Source organism: Ovis canadensis, chromosome 24 (genome assembly GCF_042477335.2).
Source record: "Ovis canadensis isolate MfBH-ARS-UI-01 breed Bighorn chromosome 24, ARS-UI_OviCan_v2, whole genome shotgun sequence".
In the NCBI taxonomy this organism is placed as follows: domain Eukaryota; kingdom Metazoa; phylum Chordata; class Mammalia; order Artiodactyla; family Bovidae; genus Ovis; species Ovis canadensis.
In genome coordinates, this window is record NC_091268.1 from 51,083,821 (window position 1) to 51,104,325 (window position 20,505).

Here is a 20,505-nt window from a genome sequence, read left to right on the forward strand (position 1 = left end):
CCAGGTTGTGGTTTCAGTTCTTGCCAGTGAGGTTGAAAAATACACAAGACTTGGACCCAAGTGGACAAAAGTGATAACCAGGGGCCAGCCCCCATTCCATCTTCACGGCTCCCACCACCCTCCTTGTCCAGTGGACTCTGCTGTCACGGAGTCCCCACGAGACCCAGAGAATTCATGTCTTCCCCCTAAATTCTCCAGCCCATCCTGTCCCTGCTTGGTACGTGTAGAAGGAGGTATCCATCCTCCAGCTGGTCCCAGCACTGTGGCTCAGCAGCATGCCAAGATGAGTCTCAGTGTCTCTGCAGCATGGTGCTGCCCCCAAGTTTATGTTGAACTCTGAATTCCTCCAGCTTTGGGGCCTCAGACTGGCCCTGTGACATCCTTAGATCTGAGTTGAGCTCTGGACAGTTCCTCTGGCCCCTGAGATGTCACCGCTGGCCCTGGAGTGTCCGTGGGACAGGCCGGCACTGAGCTGGTGGCCCGTCGACAGGGGTTGGGAGTGGCGGCGAGGAAGGCATGGCATAGGCAGTGATGGTGAGCGAGGTGATGGACGTGCCCGGGGTGATAGCACTGGGTCACCTGTCCCCTCTCCTGCAGGCCTCCCCTGTGTACAGCGTCAGCTTTCCCCTCAGGAAATTGGAGTAGATTCGGAAGAGCTTGGACAAAGCATCAACAGTGAATATTCGGAGTGGGGCTGCGGAGGGGGTTGCATCTGGAAGGGGGATGGCTTCTTTCTGCAAAGAGAGGACTAAAGGTTAGTGCAGCACCAGGGCCCCCAGCAGGAGATGGGTTTCCAGGTAGAATGGCTAGGGGGTTTCCTTGGCAGGGCCCTTCTCTCACTTTACAGAAACAGCAACCCCAGGGGCAAGGAAGGGGCCAGACACACCTGGGCTCCCAGCGCCCGAAGCAGGGAGGTGAGACTGCGGAGGCCGCTGACAGCTTTGTCCACGTGCAGCCGCAGGGCCTCGCATGGCTGGGATGCGTTGGCCAGTAAGGCCTGGCCCCGAAAGATAGCTTCTGAGAGCAGAGCCAGGCCCTGCCAGACTTCCAGAGCCTGCTGCTGGACCTAAAAGGAGCAGAGACTTGGAGTTAGCTAGCCCAAGCCAGCCTCACTCTCCTCCCTCTGAGCAGCCCCATGCAAACAGAAGTTTTGTAGAATGAATGAACATTCACCCTCATCTTTGCTGTTCCATTTCTTCTCTCTCAAGCATTCTCCTGACCATCCTATGAGGTTCCCAAAATGAGACTTCCCAAGAGGAAGGAACCCATGAACTCACCTCCATCCTCTTCCAGGCATAGAAGTTAACCTTGGTGTCTGGGACAGTGATATTCTCACTGAAGCTGCAGCCTTCTGCACAGCCCATCTGAAATGCATAAGCCTGGAGTCAGGGGCCCCAGGGCCTCCGTCCGGCTTAGCCCCTCACCTAGCTTCCACTTAGGCACTGGGGACTACCACTCCTAGGACTTTTACTGAGGACCTTGGCTCCTTGCTTCCACCCCTGAACCAAGCACCAGGTTCCTGGATCTTGAGAGGGGGGTTGACGCTGGTGCCCCACGTGTGAGTTCTGTGGAAGGTCTTGGGGAGAGGACCTCACCGTGGCATTTTCGGCCTCCCTGGCCTCCAGGATGTACCTCTCCAGGACTCGGCTGTCACAGATGAGGCGTGGGGGGGCGCCCAAGACTGGGAGGCCCAGAGGAAACAGCAGAAAAGACAGCAGCAGCAGCAGCAGCGGAGTACAGTCTAGGAAAGAGAGACGGGCTGCGGATGAGGTGCATTCTCGGAGAAGAAGGGCTGCTTTGGACCGGCAGGTTCACCCATCCCGCTGCGCAGCCCCCAGTGAGCCCTCCCCAGCCGGACCTTGGGAGCGCTCAGCTCTGCCTCCGCGTTCATTCAATCCCGCGGCTGCGTGCGCACCCCACCCCCCCAGCTACCGGCATCCACTTCTCCCGGCCAAACTTCAATCCCGGTGTGACAGCGGCGTCCCTTCTCACAGATCCGGGCTGTAGCTCCCAGACCCAGGTGTCTGAGTCTTCCTCGGCACCCACAGAGCCGCGCCTCTTCTCCCTGAACCCCCAGCCCTCCGCCCCGTCTCCGGCTCAGGTTCCGACTCTGCCCGGCGGACTCCTCGAGCCCGACAGACCGGCAGGTGAAGGCTGCCCCACCCCCCTTGCCCTGCCGGGTCCTTGGCAAGTCTCAAGTCCTTGAACCGGGCCACCTCGGGGCCAAGAGCCCCAGCGGTAAATTCCTCCTCAAACAGCGCTGCCCCGGCCGAGAGTACTCACCGCGCGCCCCCATCTCCGTGCCTCGCCTGGCCCCTTAGCGACCTGGGGCTCGGCGGGTGCCTGCGCCGCGGCCCTGCATCCCGGGAAGCTCGACGGGGCAGGGCCGGCCCGCCGGCCGAACGAGGGGGCCGCGGTCCCTGGGCGCCGAGGGGGTCGGGGAAGAGCGCGCAGAGCCCGGGGCCAGCGTCCGGAGGACGGCGCGGCAAGGCGACCGGCGGGGTTGGCCCGGGGACTGTTGGCCCGGGGACTGCGGCGGCGGCCGGGGGTCGGGGCTGTTATCAGCTGTGTGCGTGCGGCTGGGGGGTTGGGGGGAGGCTGTGTGCGTGAGGGGTCGCGGGAGGTGGGGACCGGAGGGGTCACAGCCGGGGCAGGACGCCTGGGTCGGGGGCTCGCCGGGGCGGAGCAGATGCAGGCGCGGGTGCGGGGCGCGGGGCTGTCTGCAGTCCGACCCCCGGGTTCCGGGAGGTGCGGCTGGGTGCGCGCCGCGGGACCGGCACAAGGCTGCCCTGGGAGAGCAGTGCCATTCTGCTGGGAACGCCTGGAGACCCCGACATCCCCCCCCACCCCGCCCCCGCCCAGAGATGGGCCTGTCTGTGTTCTTGCAAGGCAGTCAGGAAGGTGCTGGCTGAGCAAGTCAGTGGCTTCTTACGGTCCCAATTCTTCTAGAAACCGGTGTTGTTCTAGTTGAGGAATTTAATATGGGTGGCGCACAGAGCAAGACATTTGGTGGGGTCTTCTCTTCCCACTCCTCACTTTTGAGGACCCTGAAAACCCAGAAATTGAACTTTTAGGTCAGTGTGCCTGGCAAAATTCTTAAGAATGTGAAATACAACAAACCCCCCGAGGGGTGGCACCTGGGGTCTGCAGCTAAGCCTCTGTGGTTTCTAGGAAGCCCTGGGGCAGGGGGCAAACTCTAGGGAGCAGGAGTCCAAGGCTAGCTTGCCTCTCAAACCTTGGAAAGTGGCCTGAGTGTCTAGGCCTCAGTGCTCTAACCTGTCAAATGGGCCTCCTGAAAGCACCATCCCTGTTCATGTTGCTTTCACAAATAGGAAACCCTGATGAATACTGGTGGTTACTTATATGTTCATTCATTCCCTCCCCAGTCCCATAATATTAGATCTATTTTATTCATGCATTTAGTCCCTTCTTTGTGCAAGACTTGGCTTCCTTGGTGGCTCAGAGGTTAAAGTGTCTGCCTGCAGTGCAGGAGACCTGGGTTTGATCCCTGGGTCAGGAAGATCCCCTGGAAAAGGAAATGGCAACCAACTCGAGTATTCTTGCCTGGAGAATCCCATGGACGGAGGAGCCTGGTGGGCTACAGTCCATGGGGTCGCAAAGAGTTGGACACGACTAAGTGACTTCACTTCACTTTGTGCAAGACAACTGACTACAAATTTTCAGAACAGAAACATGCGTTGAGACTTAACTCCTGTCTCCTGGAGTTTGCAGCTTATAGTAGATATAGGATGGGTACGTGGAGCCATGTGTGAGGACTGGGGTGTGCAGAGTTGAGCTATGAGAGTTTGGAAGAGGGGGAGGTCACCTCTAGCTGAGGAATCAAGGAGGATTTGATGCAGGAGGTGAAAACAAGCTCAGCCTTGAAGGGCAGGCAGGATTTCATTGGGAAAAGATGTGAGGTGGATGGGGGAGGCTGATCTAGCCCTGTGTTGACGGGTCAAGTGTTTTGGGGTGAAGGGTAGGGTGTGGGAGGGAGAGGTGGATATCAGGCTAGGGTGCTGTTTAGGGAGAGGTCAGGTTGTGAAGGGCCTTGAATGCCACTCTGAAGAACTGGGACTTTGGAACGAATGGGAAATATTCATTCGTTCAAGAAATATACATATAAGAGTACCTACTTGGACTTCCCTGGTGGCGTAGTAGATAGGAATCCACCTGCCAGTGCTGGGGACACAGGTTCGATCCCTGGTCCGGGAAGCATGGAGCCACTAAGCCCGTGCACTGCAACTACTGAGCCCACGTGCTGCAACTACTACTGAAGCCCTCACGACCTAGAGCCTGTGCTCCACAAAGGGAAGCCACTGCAGCGAGAAGCCCACACACCACAACAAAGAGTAGCCCTGGCTCGCTGCAACTAGAAAAGGCCGGGGCAGCAATGAAGACCCAGGGCAGCCAGGGAAAAAAAAAAAAAAAAAACAACTTACTGTTGGCCAGGAACCTGGGGATAGAGCAGTGAATGAAACGGACAAGACTGCCTGCCCTGGCGGAGCTGACATTCTAGTGGAGAGATGGATGACAAACACAAAAATGAATAAAAGATAGAGGCTCTCCAGTGGCAAAAAGCTTTGAAGGCCCAGGAATCTTGGAGGAGGTGGCAATTTTGGATGAAGCAGGCAGAATGCCTACTGAGAAGAAGGTGACAAAGCGAGGGAGATAAGGGGTGATCAAAGAGGGTTCAGACAGATGAATGGGAGGGGCAAGAAGGCAGAGGCTTTCAGGTAATAATGAGGCCCCGATGTGCTCCCCTGTCCTCTGCTCACCCACGGCCTGCTCTCGGGGCCTCCCCCAAAACCTGGTGTGCTGGCTGCCAGTCTGCACACCCCACTGTGCCCCCTGATCCTGGTTTCCCCGTCAGCACCCAGGCGGCCTCCCAGCCCCACATGGCCCTCGGAGCCCAGCCCTGGGACAAGATCCCAGCTGTGGGACAAACACACGCACACTCACGTCCACACACGTCCGCACATGCGTCCTGTCCTGACTTCCCACACGCCTCAGCCTCTGCTCTCCGGGTCCCCAGACTCCTGCGTCACTGACCTGACCCGACCATGGAGAGGGGGCCGGGGGGGATGGCGGGGAGTAGACACAGCCGGAGGAGAGGGAGGAGAGGAGGAGCTGTTCGGGCTGTGGGACCTGCCTCTCCCCTCACGCCAGCTTGGCAGAGGTTCCCCAGGCCCCTGCCTTCGAGAAAGGTAGATGGGCCCTGGGCAATAGCCCCTAGGTGCTGGGGCCTGCTGGACAAGGGTGACATTGGCTCATCCACTGGAGCGTTTGGAAAGAGCTGCGATTGCAGCCCGGGAGAGAAGGCAGAGGAGACAAGGGGAGAGATGGAACCTCCATCCAATCCCTAAGCCGTAGTATTCCTACTGAGAGGGCAGAGGCTGATTGGGGGGCCAACTTCAACCCAGCTGCTGAAGGATACCATCCAGCAGAGCCCATCATTCCAGCCTGGACAAGCAGGGCACCCTGAGAAGCAGGAAGCTACCTGGGACTCCCCCTCCGATGCCTAGTGCCCCCCTGCCAGGGCCCCGTCCATCTGCCTGTTTGTATTTCTCTGGCATGGTGCTGGCCCAGTGCCAGGGTGACTGCAGAAGGTCACCACGCTGTCCCCTCCAGATACCCCCCAACTGGATGGGGGCGGTGGAGACAGGCTGGAGGCATCCTGGCAGCCACTAGAGTAACTTTCCCGCTGAGCAAACAGCCTTATTCAGGGTGTTACCTGAGCACGAGCCTGCAGTGGCTCCCGGTTCCTCGGAACTAAGGCCCTCTGTGCTCCGCCACCCACCCAAATTTTCCAGCCTGTTCTCCCACTTCACTCACCCCCATACCCACATTACAGGAGCTCAGTGATATGATTTGCTGCTTCCTGCCCTTCACTCACTCTCTGCCTTCCACCTGATCACCCTCGTCCTCCCACACTATCGCTCCCTTTCTTCAAGCGTTACCTCCTCTACGAAGCCTTCCCAGATGCCCCAGCAGAAAGCTGTCTCCCTGCTCCGGGCTGCCGTTCTTTATGTACGTCCTTTATGTCTCAGAGCTTCCCTGGTGGTTCAAATGGTAAAGAATCTGCCTACAGTGAGGGAGATCTGAGTTCGACCTCTGGGTTAGGAAGATTGCCTGGAGAAGGGAATGGCAACCCACTCCCATATTCCTGCCTGAAGAATTCCATGGAGAGAAGAGCCTGGTGGGCTACAGTCCATGGGGTCGCAAAGAGTCAGACATGACTGAGCAACTAACACTTCTACTTTATGCCTCAAGCCTCCCCTCTTGGGGCCACCATGTACAGCTGTCAAGGCTGAGCACTGCACAGCTCCAGGGGCCGCCATTCATTTGGACTCTGATGAGGATGGTATTCTCTGGAGTCGTGCAGCACAGGTGTTCTGTTAATCGGAGGAGAGAGCAAAGGACAAAGTATAGGCAGGTCTTGTTCATCTTGGTGCCAGTGAGCACCTGGCCTGCTGCCTGTTTATGGTCCTCGCTCAAGTGTGGCTTGCATAGTGTGGTCTGTCCACTCCAGATACCTCAACCAGAGGATGGGAGGCCTAGAGGGAAGAAGTGAGCCCCTCGTCTTCTGCATGCTTGCTGGAACCGTGCCTGGACAACCTAGCTCTGGGTTCGCTGGGGCTTGAGAGGCCTTCGTCTACTTCCTGAGCAGGGAGCCCCTGAGGCAAGGCCTGAAAAGGGACAGTCGTGACCACAGGATGGCGGGGGTGGAGACAAGCTGGAGTTGTCCCAGCAGCCGGTTCAGATTGAAACTCCAAGAAGCAAATTTACAGCCCCCCTGAGCTAGCGCAGACCCCCAGGAAGCACGAAGTCCCAGCTGCCTGGAGTCGTGTTGGGGCGGAGAAGGGGGGCCTCTGGACCTCCGCCCTCCTCCTTTCCAATCAGTATCTTCTCAGCCAGGCTTGGGAGCTCCGCCAGGGGCCCAGACCTTCTGTGCTGGGAAGTGGGGTGGCTCGGACCTCGGAGGGTGTGATGGGGAGGGCTTCCTGGCGCTTGGGGAACTGGGAAGGGAGTGAGGACTCAGAGTAGGGATTCCTGCTGAAGTCTTGTGCGGAGGTCAGCTTGGAGAAACAGAGGCAATCTCTGTTTAGTTGGCCACAAGGTAGCCCCTAGGACCAGATGTCTGGGTTCTGTTCTCAGCAAGCAGCTCTGCTGCTTCAGAAGCCTAACGAGGCTTGTCTGGTAAACAAGGGAGCCCGGATTTGGTGACCTGGTGAGCTCTGCCACTTACCAGCACCCAACCTGAACAGGTGACCTTATGTCCGAGCCTGGGGATGGCAGAAGAAACGATGGTAACCGCTTGCCAGGGTCGTCGTGTGATTGTGTAACGCCCGGCATGAGGTAATCAATACATGCTACCTATTATCACTGCACCCTTGGCTTTACTATCCCTGCTGTTTGTCCTCGCTTTGCAGGACCAGAGACCAGATCGCCAACATACTCTTCAGCCTTCCTCCAGCATCCGCCACCGCTCCTTCTGGGGAGGCGGGCATGGGTTCGTGACACCTTATCCCTGGTGTTGTAGCTGCCTTGCTAAGCCACCCGCTGGCAAATGTCACGGGGTCAGAGGGTGTGGATGGAGGATGGGAGTCTTCTGGGTGGACACATTCACTGCTTTTTGGAGAAAGTTGCCGCCAGAACACAACTGATTGGAGCTGGGGGTGGGTCAAGATGTAGATATCAAGGGAACGCTCACACTCAGTTTATTCAAAGCCTGGAGCCGACCAGGGATTTCTTGTTCCCTTAACATGGGTCTCCTCCCAAGGGAGGCCAAGAGAAGTCCCAAGGACCTTGGACTGAATGAGGCCTTCAGGCCCACCCTGGACAGGCCCTGAAGCATCACCAGGCCACCTTCCTCGGTTACTAGTCTCGACTCTCCCCCAGTGCTTGAGTCCTTGCAGGAGGGCACGCAAAGCACCAAGACCTCCACCTCCAGATGCACCTCCCCAGCTAAGGTTTCTGTGAGGTGTCAGCTGCATCCTAGGATCTCCTGTTCTCAGGTACGCCTGAACATTCCCAAGCTCCTTCACACGCCCTTTACCAGAAGGACGTCCTTTACCCATGTCCTTCCCATCCTTTACCAGAAGACAGAGCTGCTAAATTGGCTGTAGCAGCTTTCCTGTCCAAACAAAAATAAAACAATTCAAAAGCACCCGTAAATGTCATTTAGGAAAATGGAGTCTTAAGTGGTCATTTTCATAGACTTCTCTCTTGGTGGGATAACCTTTGCCTCATTCCCAAACCTGCAGTGGGTCATCTCTTCCCTTCAGAACTACATTTACACACGCCTCTAGTCCATCTTCCCCATAGGCTCCAGGGTTTGTTCTCCCAGCTCCTGACCAAGCACCAGGAACTCACCTGGAAGAGTGCAAGGAACTTCCTAGAAGGATCATCCATCCATCCAGACCAGTTCCTGGGTCCTGAGGGCCCGTCTTCTTTCTCGCTGCCAGTGCCACAAAAGTAAAAGCCAGCAGGACTAAGAACCCAGCCTTGTGCATCAAACACACACAAACCACCTTCCTTCCCCTCTCCCCATGCTCATGAAGAGGACCAAACCATTCCTTAGCAAAATGGCTCACACTATCAAGTTTCCACCCTCTTTGGAGCCCTTGCTAATGCCAGGCTCCAAGCACTATGTAAATTAATTGCCTTTCTAAATCTGTTGGTCCTTTTTCCTATTAGTTTTTAGAGGCCCAGGGGTTCGTACCTTTCTGGGCAGACCTGGTGCCTAACACAGATTCCTCACAAGCAGTGAATTCTCAATAATACTAAAGATGAGGAGCGAAGGTCTGCTCCCACCTCCAAGACAAGCATTTCAAATCTGACCTTGGGGGACCTGTTTTTGAAGTAAGAGGTCATTTTGCACTCATTGTGGGCTCCATAGCTGTTGAGCAAAAAGAAGGGAGGGGAACTGCATCTGGACACCCTTTCTGCCCCCATCACCTTCCCGCTTCCCAAGCTGTAATGGAAGACACTGCAGAGAACCCAGAGAGGGAGGGGAGCAGAGGCGGCTGGTGGCCTCCTCGCAGAGCTCCCTGCCCCATCCGCCAGGCGTGCACTCGGACAGATGCAGGCACTTCCCCCACACCCCCTACCTGCCCCCACAGCCCCTCTTCTTTCGGTGGCAATGTCTAGGGGCTGTTTCTGCCACTGAGGGAAGCCCCACTGGCAAGCAGTGAGAGATTAGGGAGCAGAAACAACAAACAAATAAGCTGGAAGATGTCGCAGCCAAAACAAACCAAAAGGGCTGCTGCTACCACCTCTGCTGGGCCTGGGCCAGGAGCAGAGACCAGAGCACATACGTGCAAGGACACACACAGCTCCCTCCAGCTCCCTGCTGGCTCCCCCATTACTGGGGCCTCATGGGCAAGGGAGCCTTGCAGTCAAGGCTGATAGGGAAATTGGGAGGGGGGAATTGGGGCAATCTGATAGAATCGTCTCCATCAAATTTCCCCAATGCTTCCTTTGTAGCTGCCGAGTGACCCTCCAGTCCTACAACACACCCTGCCTGTTAGTGAATCCCCTTTGTACACACTGATGCCTTTGCCTGATGCAGCCTCTCCCCTCTGTACACACTGATGCCTTTGCCTGATGCAGCCTCTCCCCTCTTCTGCCTCGCAAACTCCTCTTCATACTTCAGAACCCAGGCCAAAGGTGAAACCATCTCAGACCTCACCAGGAAGTTAGCCATTTCCTTCTCTGTGCTTCTCTATTGTGGCTATTCTTACCTCTTACATCACACATCTTATTCACTGCACAAAAACTGGTATATCCACCTTCCCAACTAAATGGTGAACTCCTTGAAGGTAGGGGCCATTTTATACCCACCTTTGTATCCCCAGGGCCCAGCCCAGGCCTCGTGGCTTACGGTAGGTACTCGGCCTGTGTTTAGTCATTAGAATGAAGCACCAGTCCTTCTGTGAAGAGTTTGCTTTCCTGTGTGACTGGCAGTCACTTCCACAGCATGAGTCCTTCCTCACCAGGAACCCTCAAGCCAGAGGGAGAGGTTTTGCTAAATGAGAAGGCTGATTTTCAGAACCCCAAACCAAACTGCCTTCAAGCAAACTAGAACCAAGTTCAGTTACTAACCTTTAAATCAAAGTCTTTCAAGCTCTTCTGACCTCCCCCAACAGTAAAATCGATGTCATAACTAGCACACGTCTATATACATATCTATAAAAGTGCCAACAAAATATTACCATGGAAGTTACTTTTTACTTTATTTTTAAAAAGGTTTTGACCTAGTAAATCAAGACCCACATATGGGTCATCAACTGCTCTGATAAACACTGCTTTAGATGACTCATTTTATAAATAGGAAAAATCAGATCCTCCTACAAATATCCAAGCAAATAAGCGCTTATGACCTGTGTGCCCAGTAAGTCAGAGGGAAGGCTTTTCTTTCCCACTTAGAACAGCCCAGCCACAGGGTGTGAAGGGCTCTGAACCACAGCTGTTTAGAACACTTTGGATCCCCCAGGACCAGGAATCAAATGAAGCAGTGTCAATCCCTCCCACAGCCTAATACAAAGGAGGCCCCATCTTTGTCTTTCTCTCTCCTTAAGCCCTCATCCTTCCTGTGCCCAGGAACTATCAACAGAGAAGCTGATACTTTCCTCACACACTAGACCCCAGCTGCTGGCCAGCAGGCAGGAGTATCTACTTTATTCTCTCTGCCTTCTTCCGCAAGGATGAAATATTTTAAAACAAACACTGGGATTGTCAGGCTTCTGCTCCGCACTAACATTTGTCTTATGTTGCAGTGTCTGTAAGACAATTTATGCTCTTTCTATGAAAGCAGGAAACACTAGGGTTCCCCTCCTGTATCTAAATCTTTGTCAAGTTTTTTCCTACTCTCCTCTCCAGAATTTACACAGGGGAGAGGCAGTGCAGCGGGGCGGGTGGCCAGGCACCAACATAACTTGAAACTTTTTATTGTACAGGACAATGGCTACAGACCACAAAGATCCAGGAAGACCCACTGCTTGGGCCCAACAAAAGACGGTATTTGCCCTCTCAATTCAGAGTTCTCTGGGCTGCCAGGGGATGGGCTTTTTCCTACATGGGTCTGGTTGAAGATCCATGACAGTACTCAGGACAAGAAGGGCCACATCTGAGCCCCAGCTGTATGGGGATGGGTGGATAAGGTGGGACAGCTTCATCTCAGTTACTTGGGCGTGACCCTGAAGACACGGATGTGGATGGCAGAGTTGTTGCGGATCCGGGTCAGCGGCTCTCGGGAATCAGTCTCCGGTTCCAGCTCATCGACAAGCTCCACGGTGGAGGTATTGGCAGCCACTTGCAAGGACCCGAAGCTGCCCGCCTGCAGTTGTAGGGCAATGTTGATGGCCCGGTTGATGGCCAGGCCCAAGCCGTGAATGTAGATCTCACTGCATGCGTTCTGACCCCGCGCCCCTCCGTCCAACAGCTTCTGGCAGCGGGCCAGCTGCGCCTTAAAGTCAGTCTTCATGTTGACATAGATGTCATTGGGCCTCCGGGGCAGGCGGTGGGGAAGCCGCTTCCGCAGGGTGTACTCCACCGGGTCCAGATCAGCCTCGACAGTCCCGCGGGGCTCTCGGTTTTCGGCCATGCTGTGAGCCCTGGCACGGGAAAGGGACGAGATCAGTCAAGGGTGAGGAGCATCCTCCGCTTCCTTCCAAATCCTTTGGGTTTCCAGCCCAAAGGGTGCCCCCGGGAGGGGGGGCACTCGACGCCCCTCTTCCCTTCCACTCTCAGTCTCCTCCCACTCACCTCCAGCTCCCGCAGCTCCCCCACCCTCAGTTCCCGGACCTTCATCACAACGCTCCCCACCTCGGCTCCCTCCACCGCCCCTTTCCCCAGCTCTCCAGAGCCTACTCTCTCCCGTCCCCGTCTTCCCCACGCGCACGCGGCCCGCTCCCCTGCCAGGCCACTCGAGCGTTGCGCCGACTGGCCAGAGGAAGTGGCGCTGCCTGCGACCACCGGGACCCCAGCAGGGAAGAGGGGCGCGCCGCACGGCCGCCGGAACGCTGAAGCCCTGCCGGCGCGAGGCGTCGGAAAAGGGTGCCGAGTGCGCACGCGCGTCCGCCCCCGCGCCGCGACTGGCCCTGAGGGATCCACGAATCGCCTTCCCGGCCTCCGTTCTCCCCGCCCCTTTCCTCAGGGCTGGCAAAACCGCGCGAGGTGTTTGAATAACGCGAGGCTTCCGGGGCTGACGGGATCTACCACGTGTACGCCTCCCAGGCGGGGCGCGGAGGCGGGAGGCGGGTACCAAGTCCGAGTCTGGGGAGGATCTGGGTAGGGAAAGCTCTGGCTTTTTGCGGCCAGTCCAAGTCCCCGGTTCGCGAGGGGTTGGGGGGTCCCCAAGGGGAGAATAGAGGAGAGGAGGCTATCGTGGGGACTTGGAGAATTTGGGAGTCAGGGCCTTCCAAAGATGGTAGGGAGAGCGCCGAGTTCCATAGAACGTGATCGGGAAGGTGTCTGCGTCCGTCGCAGTTTTTCGGGTCAGGAGGCGTGGCAGAGTTGGCAGAACCGACTTCCCGCCCAAGGTTCGCGTCGCCCAAAGACCGAGAGCGGGTAAACGAGTACCGAAGCCCGGTCCTTGTGGGAGGACAGCGCTCTGACACCTCTCTGCAGTTAACGGGGAGCCGTCCTCCCATTTCTCTGGCAGGGCTGACTCAAAGGCCAATCCCTTGGGGACCGAGGGCTATGAGCTGTTGTGGTTGAATCGCTATGAACTGCAGCTCGCTAGGCTTCCGTGTCCTTCACTATCTCGGGGAGCCTGCTCAAACTTATGTCGGTGATAATGTCGGCATTGAGTCGGTGATGCCATCCAATCATCTCATCCACTGTTGGCCCCTTCTCCTGAGCCGTAGGCCTCCCCCTCCCAAGCGTTCACGGCTTCCTTGTGGCCCCCCCTGACCCACCCACTCGGACCCCTCAACTGCCCTCCAGCTCTTCAGTCATTGCGAGCACTCGGGAGCTGGGACGTACGCCCCCTGGCGGGAAGGGCAGCGCAGCACTTGGGGGGATTGGTGGCTCTCCAAGACCACTGGGAAGGGGCTCTCGGCCCAGATTGGTTTAGCTTTTGGAGAATTCCATTCGAAAATGAGTTAGACCTGCATTGGAGACCTCAACTACTCTCCTCTGAAGTTTCCTCATCACTCAAATAGGGATGACAATTCCCATCTTGCTACTGAGTTTCAAAACCCAATATAACCTTATAAACTGTAAACCTGCACGTGTGAATTGGCATTTTTATGTGCCCCCAGACCGCTCTCTTATTGCCTAGGGTGGAGTTTGACCCCATATGACTAAAAGGTTGGAAAGAGGCCAGGCTCTTGCGAACTTAACCTCCCAGCACCATTTAAAGCCTGCACTTCTCCTTTTAAGCTTCAGATTCTTAGGATTGGTGGCGTTTATTTGGGGGTGAAGAGGAAAGGCTGACTACAACTCTTCTGCCTCAGCAGTGACATCTGAACTGAACGTATTGTATATATATAATACGTGTGCCCCTGGGTCTTAGTTGGGGCACATGGCTCTTTAGTTGCAGTATATGGGATCTAGTTACCTGCCTGGGGATGGAACCCAGGCTCCGTGCATTGGGAGTGTGGAGTCTTAGCCACTAGACCATCAGGGAAGTCCCTGAACTGAATTTTGATGGGCAAACTGGAGTTCTTCAGGGAACCAAGGAGTTTTCTGGAATCACTGAATACTATTTTTAAAAGAATGGACTCATAATCCAAGTTTTCACCTCAAGGAACTAGAAAAAGTAAAGCCAAAGGGAGAAGATGGGAGGAAATAAAAAGAGCAAATGTCAATGAAACGGAACACAGAAGTAAACTCAAACTACAAGCTGGTTCTTTGCAAAGATCAATAAAATTAGTAAGCCTCTAGCAAGACTGACACGAAAGAACAAGAGAAAGAAGACTCAGATTACGATTCCCAGAAATGAAAGAGGGAATAGCATTAAAAACCCCTCACATTATAATATACTTAGAGAATAATACTAACAACTCGACAGAGATAAATTCCACAACAGAGATAAAGTGGAGGCATCCCTGGTGGCTCAGACAGTAAATAACCTGCCTGCAATGCAGGAGGCCTGGGTTCAATCCCTGGGTTGGGAAGATCCCCTGGAGAGGGCATGACAACCCACTCCAATATTCTTGCCTGGAGAATCCCCATGGACAGAGGAGCCTGGCAGGGTACAGTCCATGGGGTCACAGACTCGGACATGACTGAGTGACTAAGCACATACTGGCAATAAGCAATCAGAAGTCAAAATTTAAAATCATTTACAATCATTCCAGAGAGGGGGGGAAGAGGATGGAGGAAGGGAGGGGGAGGGAAAATCATTTACGTATAAGTTTAACAAAAACATGTACAAAATGTGTATGCTAAAAAATACAAAATGCTAATCAAAGGAGATCTAAACTGCTGGAGAGCTAGACCGTGTCCATCTATTGGAAGACCAAAGTTTCATGCAATTCCTATGAAACCCCAGGCAAAAGTTTTATAGATGTAGATAAGTTCATTGTAAAATTTATATGGAAAGGCAAAGGAAGTTAAAGCAACTTTGAAAAACGAAAAGTTGGAATCACACTACCCGATTTTAAGACATTGTCTAAACACAGTATCAAGACAGTGTGGTATCTGCCAAGGGGCAGGCATAAAAGTCAATAAAATGGAGTAGAGAACCCAGAAACAGGTTCACACTAGTACAGCCAGCTGATTTTTGACAAAGGTGCAAAAGCAGCTGAATGGGGAAAGAATGAGTCTTATCAGCAAGTAGTGCTAAAACAATTCAATAATTAGGCAAAGAACTGAAATTGAACCTCAGCCCAATGCAAAGAAATTAACATAAAATGGATGGTAGATCTAAACATAAAATGTAAAATTATAAAACTATTAGAAGAAATACAGGGAAAAAAAGTCTTCATGACATATAGTCAGGTAAAAAGTTCTTAGATACAACCCCAAGGGCACAATCCATTAAAGAAAAGAATTAATACATTGTACTTCATCAGAATTAAAAATCTTTTCCTCTGTGAAAGGCCACCCAGCCACAGTCTGGGAGGAAAATCACACATCCAACAATGGACTCGTCTCCAGATTAGAGAACTCTCTAAACTCAAGCATTTGAAAGCAATTAGAAAATGGGCTTGGAGAAGGCGATGGCACCCCACTCCAGCACTCTTGCCTGGAAAATCCCATGGATGGAGGAGCCTGGCAGGCTGCAGTCCATGGGGTCGCTAAGAGTCGCACACGACCGAGCGACTTCCCTTTCACTTTTCACTTTCATGCATTGGAGAAGGAAATGGCAACCCACTCCAGTGTTCTTCCCTGGAAAGTCCCAGGGACGGGGGAACCTGGTGGGCTGCCGTCTATGGGGTCACACAGAGTCGGACACGACTGAAGTGACTTAGCAGCAGAAAATGGGCTTGAACAGAGGGTTATTTAGCAAACAGGGCATAAGGATGCCAAATAAGCACAAAAGATGTTCAACATCATTAGCCATGATGGAAATGCAATTAAAACCATGATGAGATGCCACTCCCCACCTATTGTTTGTTCTGTTGTTTAGCCGATAAGTCCTGTTGGACTCTTTTGTGACCCTACAGACTGTACCCTGCCAGGCTCCTCTGTCTGTGGGATTTCCCAGGCAAGGATACTGGAGTGGGTTGCCATTTTCTTCTCCAGGGAATCTTCCTGCCCCTGGGATCAAACCCAAGTCTCCTGCACTGGCAGGCAGATTCTTTACCACTGAGCCACCAGGGAAGCCCTTACCCACCTATTAAAATGTCTAAAATAAAAAATTGCAGACTTTCCTTATAATATCAATAACCTCAGATATGCAGATGACACCACCCTTATGGCAGAAAGCAAAGAGGAACTAAAGAGCCTCTTGATGAAAGTGAAAGAGGAGTGAAAAAGCTGGCTTAAAATTCAGCATTCAAAAAACGAAGATCATGGCATCCGGTCCCATCACTTCATGGCAAACAGATGCGGAAACAATGGAAACAGTGACAGACTCTATTTTATTGGGCTCCAAAATCACTGCAGATGGTGACTGCAGCCATGAAATTAAAAGACGCTTGCTCCTTGGAAGAAAAGCTATGACCAACCTAGACAGCATATTAAAAAGCAGAGACATTACTTTGCCAACAAAGGTCTGTCTAGTCGAAGCTATGGTTTTTCCAGTGGTCATGTATGGATGTTGAGAATTGGACCATAAAGAAAGCTGAGCACCGAAGAATTGATGCTTTTGAATTGTGGTGTTGGAGAAGACTCTTGAGAATCCCTTGGACTGCAAGGATATCAAACCAGTCCATCCTAAAGGAAATCAGTCCTGAATGTTCATTGGAAGGACTAATGCTGAGGCTGAAGCTCCCCATATTTTGGCCACCTGATGCAAAAAACTGACTCATTGGAAAAGACCCTGATGCTGGGCAAGATTGAAGGCAGGGGAAGGGGACGACAGAGGATGAGATGGTTGAATGGCATCACCGATTCAATGGACATGAGTTTGAGCAAGCTCAGGGAGTTGGTAATGGACAGGGAAGCCTGGCATGCTGCAGTCCACGGGGTCACAAAGAGTCGGACATGACTGAGCAACTGAACTGACTGTGGTCGAGTGGTTAAGAATCTGCCTGCCAGTGCAGGGGACTCGGGAAGAGTCTTCTGGTCCGGGAAGATCCCGTGTGCCACAGGACAACTAAGCCCGTGCACCACGACTACTAAAGCCAGCACGTCCGAGAGCCTGTGATCTGCAACGAGAAGCCCCCACAATGGGAAGCCAAAGCACCACAACTAGAGAGGAGCCCCCACTCTCTTCAATTAGAGAAAGCCCGTACTCAGCAAAGAGGACCCAGTGCAACCCCAAATAAAAATAATAAAAAAAATTTTTTTGACAATAGTGAGTATTTATGAGAATGCAAAGAAATTGGATCTCTCATACACTGTGGAAATCTTCAATGGTCCAGTCACTCTGGAAAATAGTTTGGCAATTTCTTCTAACCCTAAACTCACACTCACCACATGACCCAGCAAGAGCACTCAGGGAAATTTACAAACTTGTACATGAATGTCCACAGCAGTTTTATTTGTAATAGCCCCAGATCTGAAACAATCCATGCGTTTTTAAATGGGTGACTGGTTAAAGTGTGGTATATCCATATGATGGAATACTACTCAGCAATAAAGTTGGAATTAAGGAGACTTGTTAGGGTGCTGGAAGACTAGAAACCTCCTTGAACAATACTGGGCTGAGCAATTCATGGTTTACTGTGAAAGGCCAACAAGATGAGCGAGACAGTGTGACCGACCACTGCTCAGCAGGGAGCATGTAGAGGGTTCAGTGGACCCTCAAGGAGGCACAGCCAATATAACCTTGGGGGATGCAAGGTTTTCCAAAGGAAGTAAGGTCTAAGGCGAGGCAGGAATATCTAGTAGTGGGGCACAGATCCTGTGTAGTTCCTGGAAGGTCTCAGCTCTAGGAGATGGGGAAGTCGAAGGAACCAGCAGAGGACTCAGAAAGAGCAGCTGGTGAAGCAGGAGGAAAACCAAAGGAGTATGGTGATACGGAAACCAGGTGAAGAAAGCTTTTCCTGGAGGAGGCAGTGACCAGCTGAATCGCGTGCTGATGACAGGCCACACTGGATTTATCAATGTGATCATTTTGCACTGGTGACTTGGCAAGCATTTACACTTGACCAACCAAAGAACTTTGCTTAGGGCAGCAATTGTAAGGCCCATTTTGTCTGATAATTAACAATAAGCACTGTTAATGAGCTATCATTCCATTACTCAGGCTGCCTGTCTTTTCATGATATCTAAAATGTTTTCCAAACTCTGACATACAGATAAATATGAAGGCTTGCAACCTAGGTGGGTGAAGCCAGGTATTAAAATACACTGATTTGACACTAAGATGGTCCTTACCTTTTTGCATTTCATGGAAGGCAAACGCTGCAGGGGAATCTGCCATTAGGAAAAAAGGCAGAGAGGTTGGCTGTTCAGTCTTACTTGAGACCTCCCTTTCATCTCAGTTAATCATCTAACTGCATCTCTGTTTAGTTCAAAGCTTCCAAATTTAAAAAACACAAACCAAGATATTTCACAGCACAGTACCTGAATAAACAAAAATCTTAGGTCCAAGTGATTTCTTCATTCAGAAAATTTTCTTTAATTTTGTACAGAAAATTCACAGTTCCGATTTATGTCATTTCGCGAAGAGGCTGCGTATACAATTCAACTTCCACGGTGTCAGCAGCAGAAGCATTCCCACTCTACAGCTGGGGCATAATGACTTGGCCAGGATCACAAGATGGTACACAAGGAACCCAGGATGACCGATCATTCACTCACTCCCAATTTTCCACCCTGGAGTCTGGCATGCTCTCCCTAGCAATGTACTCCTCCTCAATCAAAAGCATTTTCATGGGGACTTTCCTGGTGGTCTAGTGGTTAAGACTCTGCACTGCCAATGCAGGGGGCACAGGTTCAATCCCTGGGCAGGGAACTAAGATCTCACATGCTGTGGGGTGAGGCCAAAAGATTAAAAAAATGAAATCATGCCAGCACTCAAAGCCCTAAGCTTTAAGTTCCTCTTCGCTTCTCATCCAACAGGCAATCCACGTCCTCTTCTCCCATCATCCTAGACTGTCACTATTCTAAAGTCAATGCCCACTTTTCTCAAATCTACCCAAATCCTGCCCTTTCTGCCCCACACAAGTCACCACTTTCCCTGACTGCCTCCACTTCACAGGGATCCCCCTTTTCCCCTGTAACATTTCTCTACCATAACTGACAATCTCATGCTTGCTAATCAATAATTAAAACATGCTAAAACCTTACTCAGGGGGTAAGACACAATCTGGAAAAGCGAAGAAACGAAACGGCAACAACTAACGTTTTGGAGTAAGAAGACACAGCTGCCAGAACTGAGAATCTTTTCCTATGAGAACTTGACCTGAGAGTGGATTCTGCTGATACATTTTCATACAGTATGAACAGTGTGAAAACCCTGGACTCAGAAGGCCCTGCCAGCTAACATCTGTGAAGTGCTTGGCCTATGCCAAGCATTGTGTTCCAGCGCTCTACCATACAATCCAGAAACTCAGAGATTAGTAAAGTGCCCAAGGCCACAGTCTGGAATGGATGCAAGCCCTCACCTTTTATAAAAAAAAATATGTTTATTATTTGGCTGCACCCGATTTGGGTTGCAGCCTGCTGAACCTTTAATTGTTGCACGTGGGATCTAGTTCCCTGGCCAGGGAGTGACCAAGGCCCCCTGTATTGGGAGCAGGGAGTTGTAGCCACTGGACCACCAGTGAAGTCCCAACAAGTCCTCACTTTAAACAGCTGGATTTTCCAGCCTCTGAGCAAGCAGCCTCACTGACTACACTGAGACAGGAATCCTGATTGCAAGAAAGTCAAGGGAACTGAAAAAAGCAGACATGAAAATTGCAACTGCATAAAAGCCTGGGGTGTGCTCCGTGCAAGAACAAAGGGCCTTCCTGGTAGCTCCCGTTCGCGATCCGTTTTGGCACAAAACAGAGGGCTCAAGTTCCAAGTTTGAATGTACCTCCCCTGGTCCTGAGGATTACATTGTTTTTGGTAACGGCTGCTTTAGAAAGCTGGGGAGTAAGAGTATACATTCTGGAGTAACTTCCAAAGCAAACGGTAAAAACACACATAAAACTTTTTCATCCTAAAAAAAGTTCAGGAATCGGAAAAGTCATTCTTGAAAACCTTTTTAAACAAAGACGGTGTCAATCTACTTCTTGTATTTGCACAGTAGTTTCTCTCTTGCCAAAGCCTCTCACACGCACCTATTTTAATTCTCTCAGCACTCTGGAAAGAGAGTGGAGTGGGAGCTGGGGATGAGGCAGAGAAGAGCCTCAATATCCTACTATATAATAGAAACTGAGGCCCGATAGCGTTAAAGCGTTAAATCCTTTGCCCCCGAGGTCTAGGGGGCCACTCAGTGGAGGAGTCAGATAGAAACTCCAGATCTCACCAGCCAGCGCTGCCGCGGACAGTTTCTAAATCATTCGGCTCCTCGTTTACTTCATACACCCCGGGATATCTGATGAACACACCTCCGGGTTGCATGTGGTCTTCTTCAACCCAGGCGGGCTTCCCGGAGGAAGCCGACCGTCCGGAGATCGGCGATGCCGCCAGCGGCGGCCTTCGTCGCGATGGTCGCGGGTCACGTGCCGGGGGCTGCCTGGGAGCACCCCCCGGGACACTCTCACCAGCCCCCCACCCCCGGCCCGCGGCAGGCAGGGTCACGTGAGGAACCGGGCTCCCGGGTCACGTGCCGGGGTGGGGGGGGGGGTCCGGGGGCGGCGGGCGTCCGGGCCGTGCCCGCCGGGCAGGCGGGGAGCGCGCCAGGCCGTGCGGGTCAGAGCGGGCCGGAGCCGCGGAGGGGGGCTGTGGCGGCCGCGGCTGCGGCGGCGGCGGCGGCGGCGGCGGCGGCGGGGGCGGCCCCGCGTCCGCGTC

General features: G+C 52.9%; 2 protein-coding genes and 1 non-coding gene across 10 annotated transcripts; 1 reads left to right on the forward strand and 2 right to left on the reverse strand.

Moving 5' to 3' along the window:
• On the reverse strand, window positions 1-2,537 carry EPO (erythropoietin). The gene is made up of 5 exons (XM_069571456.1): window positions 2,284-2,537; window positions 1,596-1,741; window positions 1,278-1,364; window positions 887-1,066; window positions 1-734 (listed from the first exon to the last, which is right to left on the reverse strand). The coding sequence occupies exons 1-5, from the start codon at window positions 2,294-2,296 to the stop codon at window positions 576-578; spliced, it is 585 nt and encodes a 194-aa protein (XP_069427557.1). The 5' UTR covers window positions 2,297-2,537; the 3' UTR covers window positions 1-575.
• Window positions 2,538-10,909: 8,372 nt separating this feature from the next.
• POP7 (POP7 homolog, ribonuclease P/MRP subunit) lies at window positions 10,910-20,505 on the reverse strand. 8 transcript variants are annotated; one of them, XM_069570095.1, is made up of 3 exons: window positions 20,021-20,502; window positions 17,941-17,979; window positions 10,910-11,618 (listed from the first exon to the last, which is right to left on the reverse strand). In XM_069570095.1, exon 3 carries the CDS (start codon window positions 11,606-11,608, stop codon window positions 11,186-11,188), a length of 423 nt encoding a protein of 140 aa, XP_069426196.1. In that variant the 5' UTR covers window positions 11,609-11,618; window positions 17,941-17,979; window positions 20,021-20,502; the 3' UTR covers window positions 10,910-11,185. The 8 variants fall into 8 exon arrangements, with proteins under 8 accessions (XP_069426196.1, XP_069426197.1, XP_069426198.1 ...); XM_069570096.1 differs by having other exon boundaries at window positions 20,103-20,473; XM_069570097.1 differs by lacking the exon at window positions 20,021-20,502 and adding an exon at window positions 18,130-18,910.
• Window positions 18,448-18,520, forward strand: TRNAG-GCC (transfer RNA glycine (anticodon GCC)). The gene has a single exon. It is a non-coding gene; the product is annotated as a tRNA-Gly (tRNA).

What these genes read in the sequence shown, in the direction of transcription:
- EPO (XM_069571456.1), bottom strand. An exon ending in GGGAGGCCGAAAATGCCACG is followed by an intron (nt 1,365 to 1,595) that starts GTGAGGTCCTCT and finishes TATGCATTTCAG; the next exon opens with ATGGGCTGTGCAGAAGGCTG. An exon ending in TTCGGGCGCTGGGAGCCCAG is followed by an intron (nt 735 to 886) that starts GTGTGTCTGGCC and finishes CTCTCTTTGCAG; the next exon opens with AAAGAAGCCATCCCCCTTCC.
- POP7 (XM_069570090.1), bottom strand. Translation starts at nt 20,115, where the DNA reads ATGCAACCCGGAGGTGTGTTCATCAGATATCCCGGGGTGTATGAAGTA. An exon ending in GTCCGCGGCAGCGCTGGCTG is followed by an intron (nt 11,619 to 20,020) that starts GTGAGATCTGGA and finishes TTCCCGTGCCAG; the next exon opens with GGCTCACAGCATGGCCGAAA.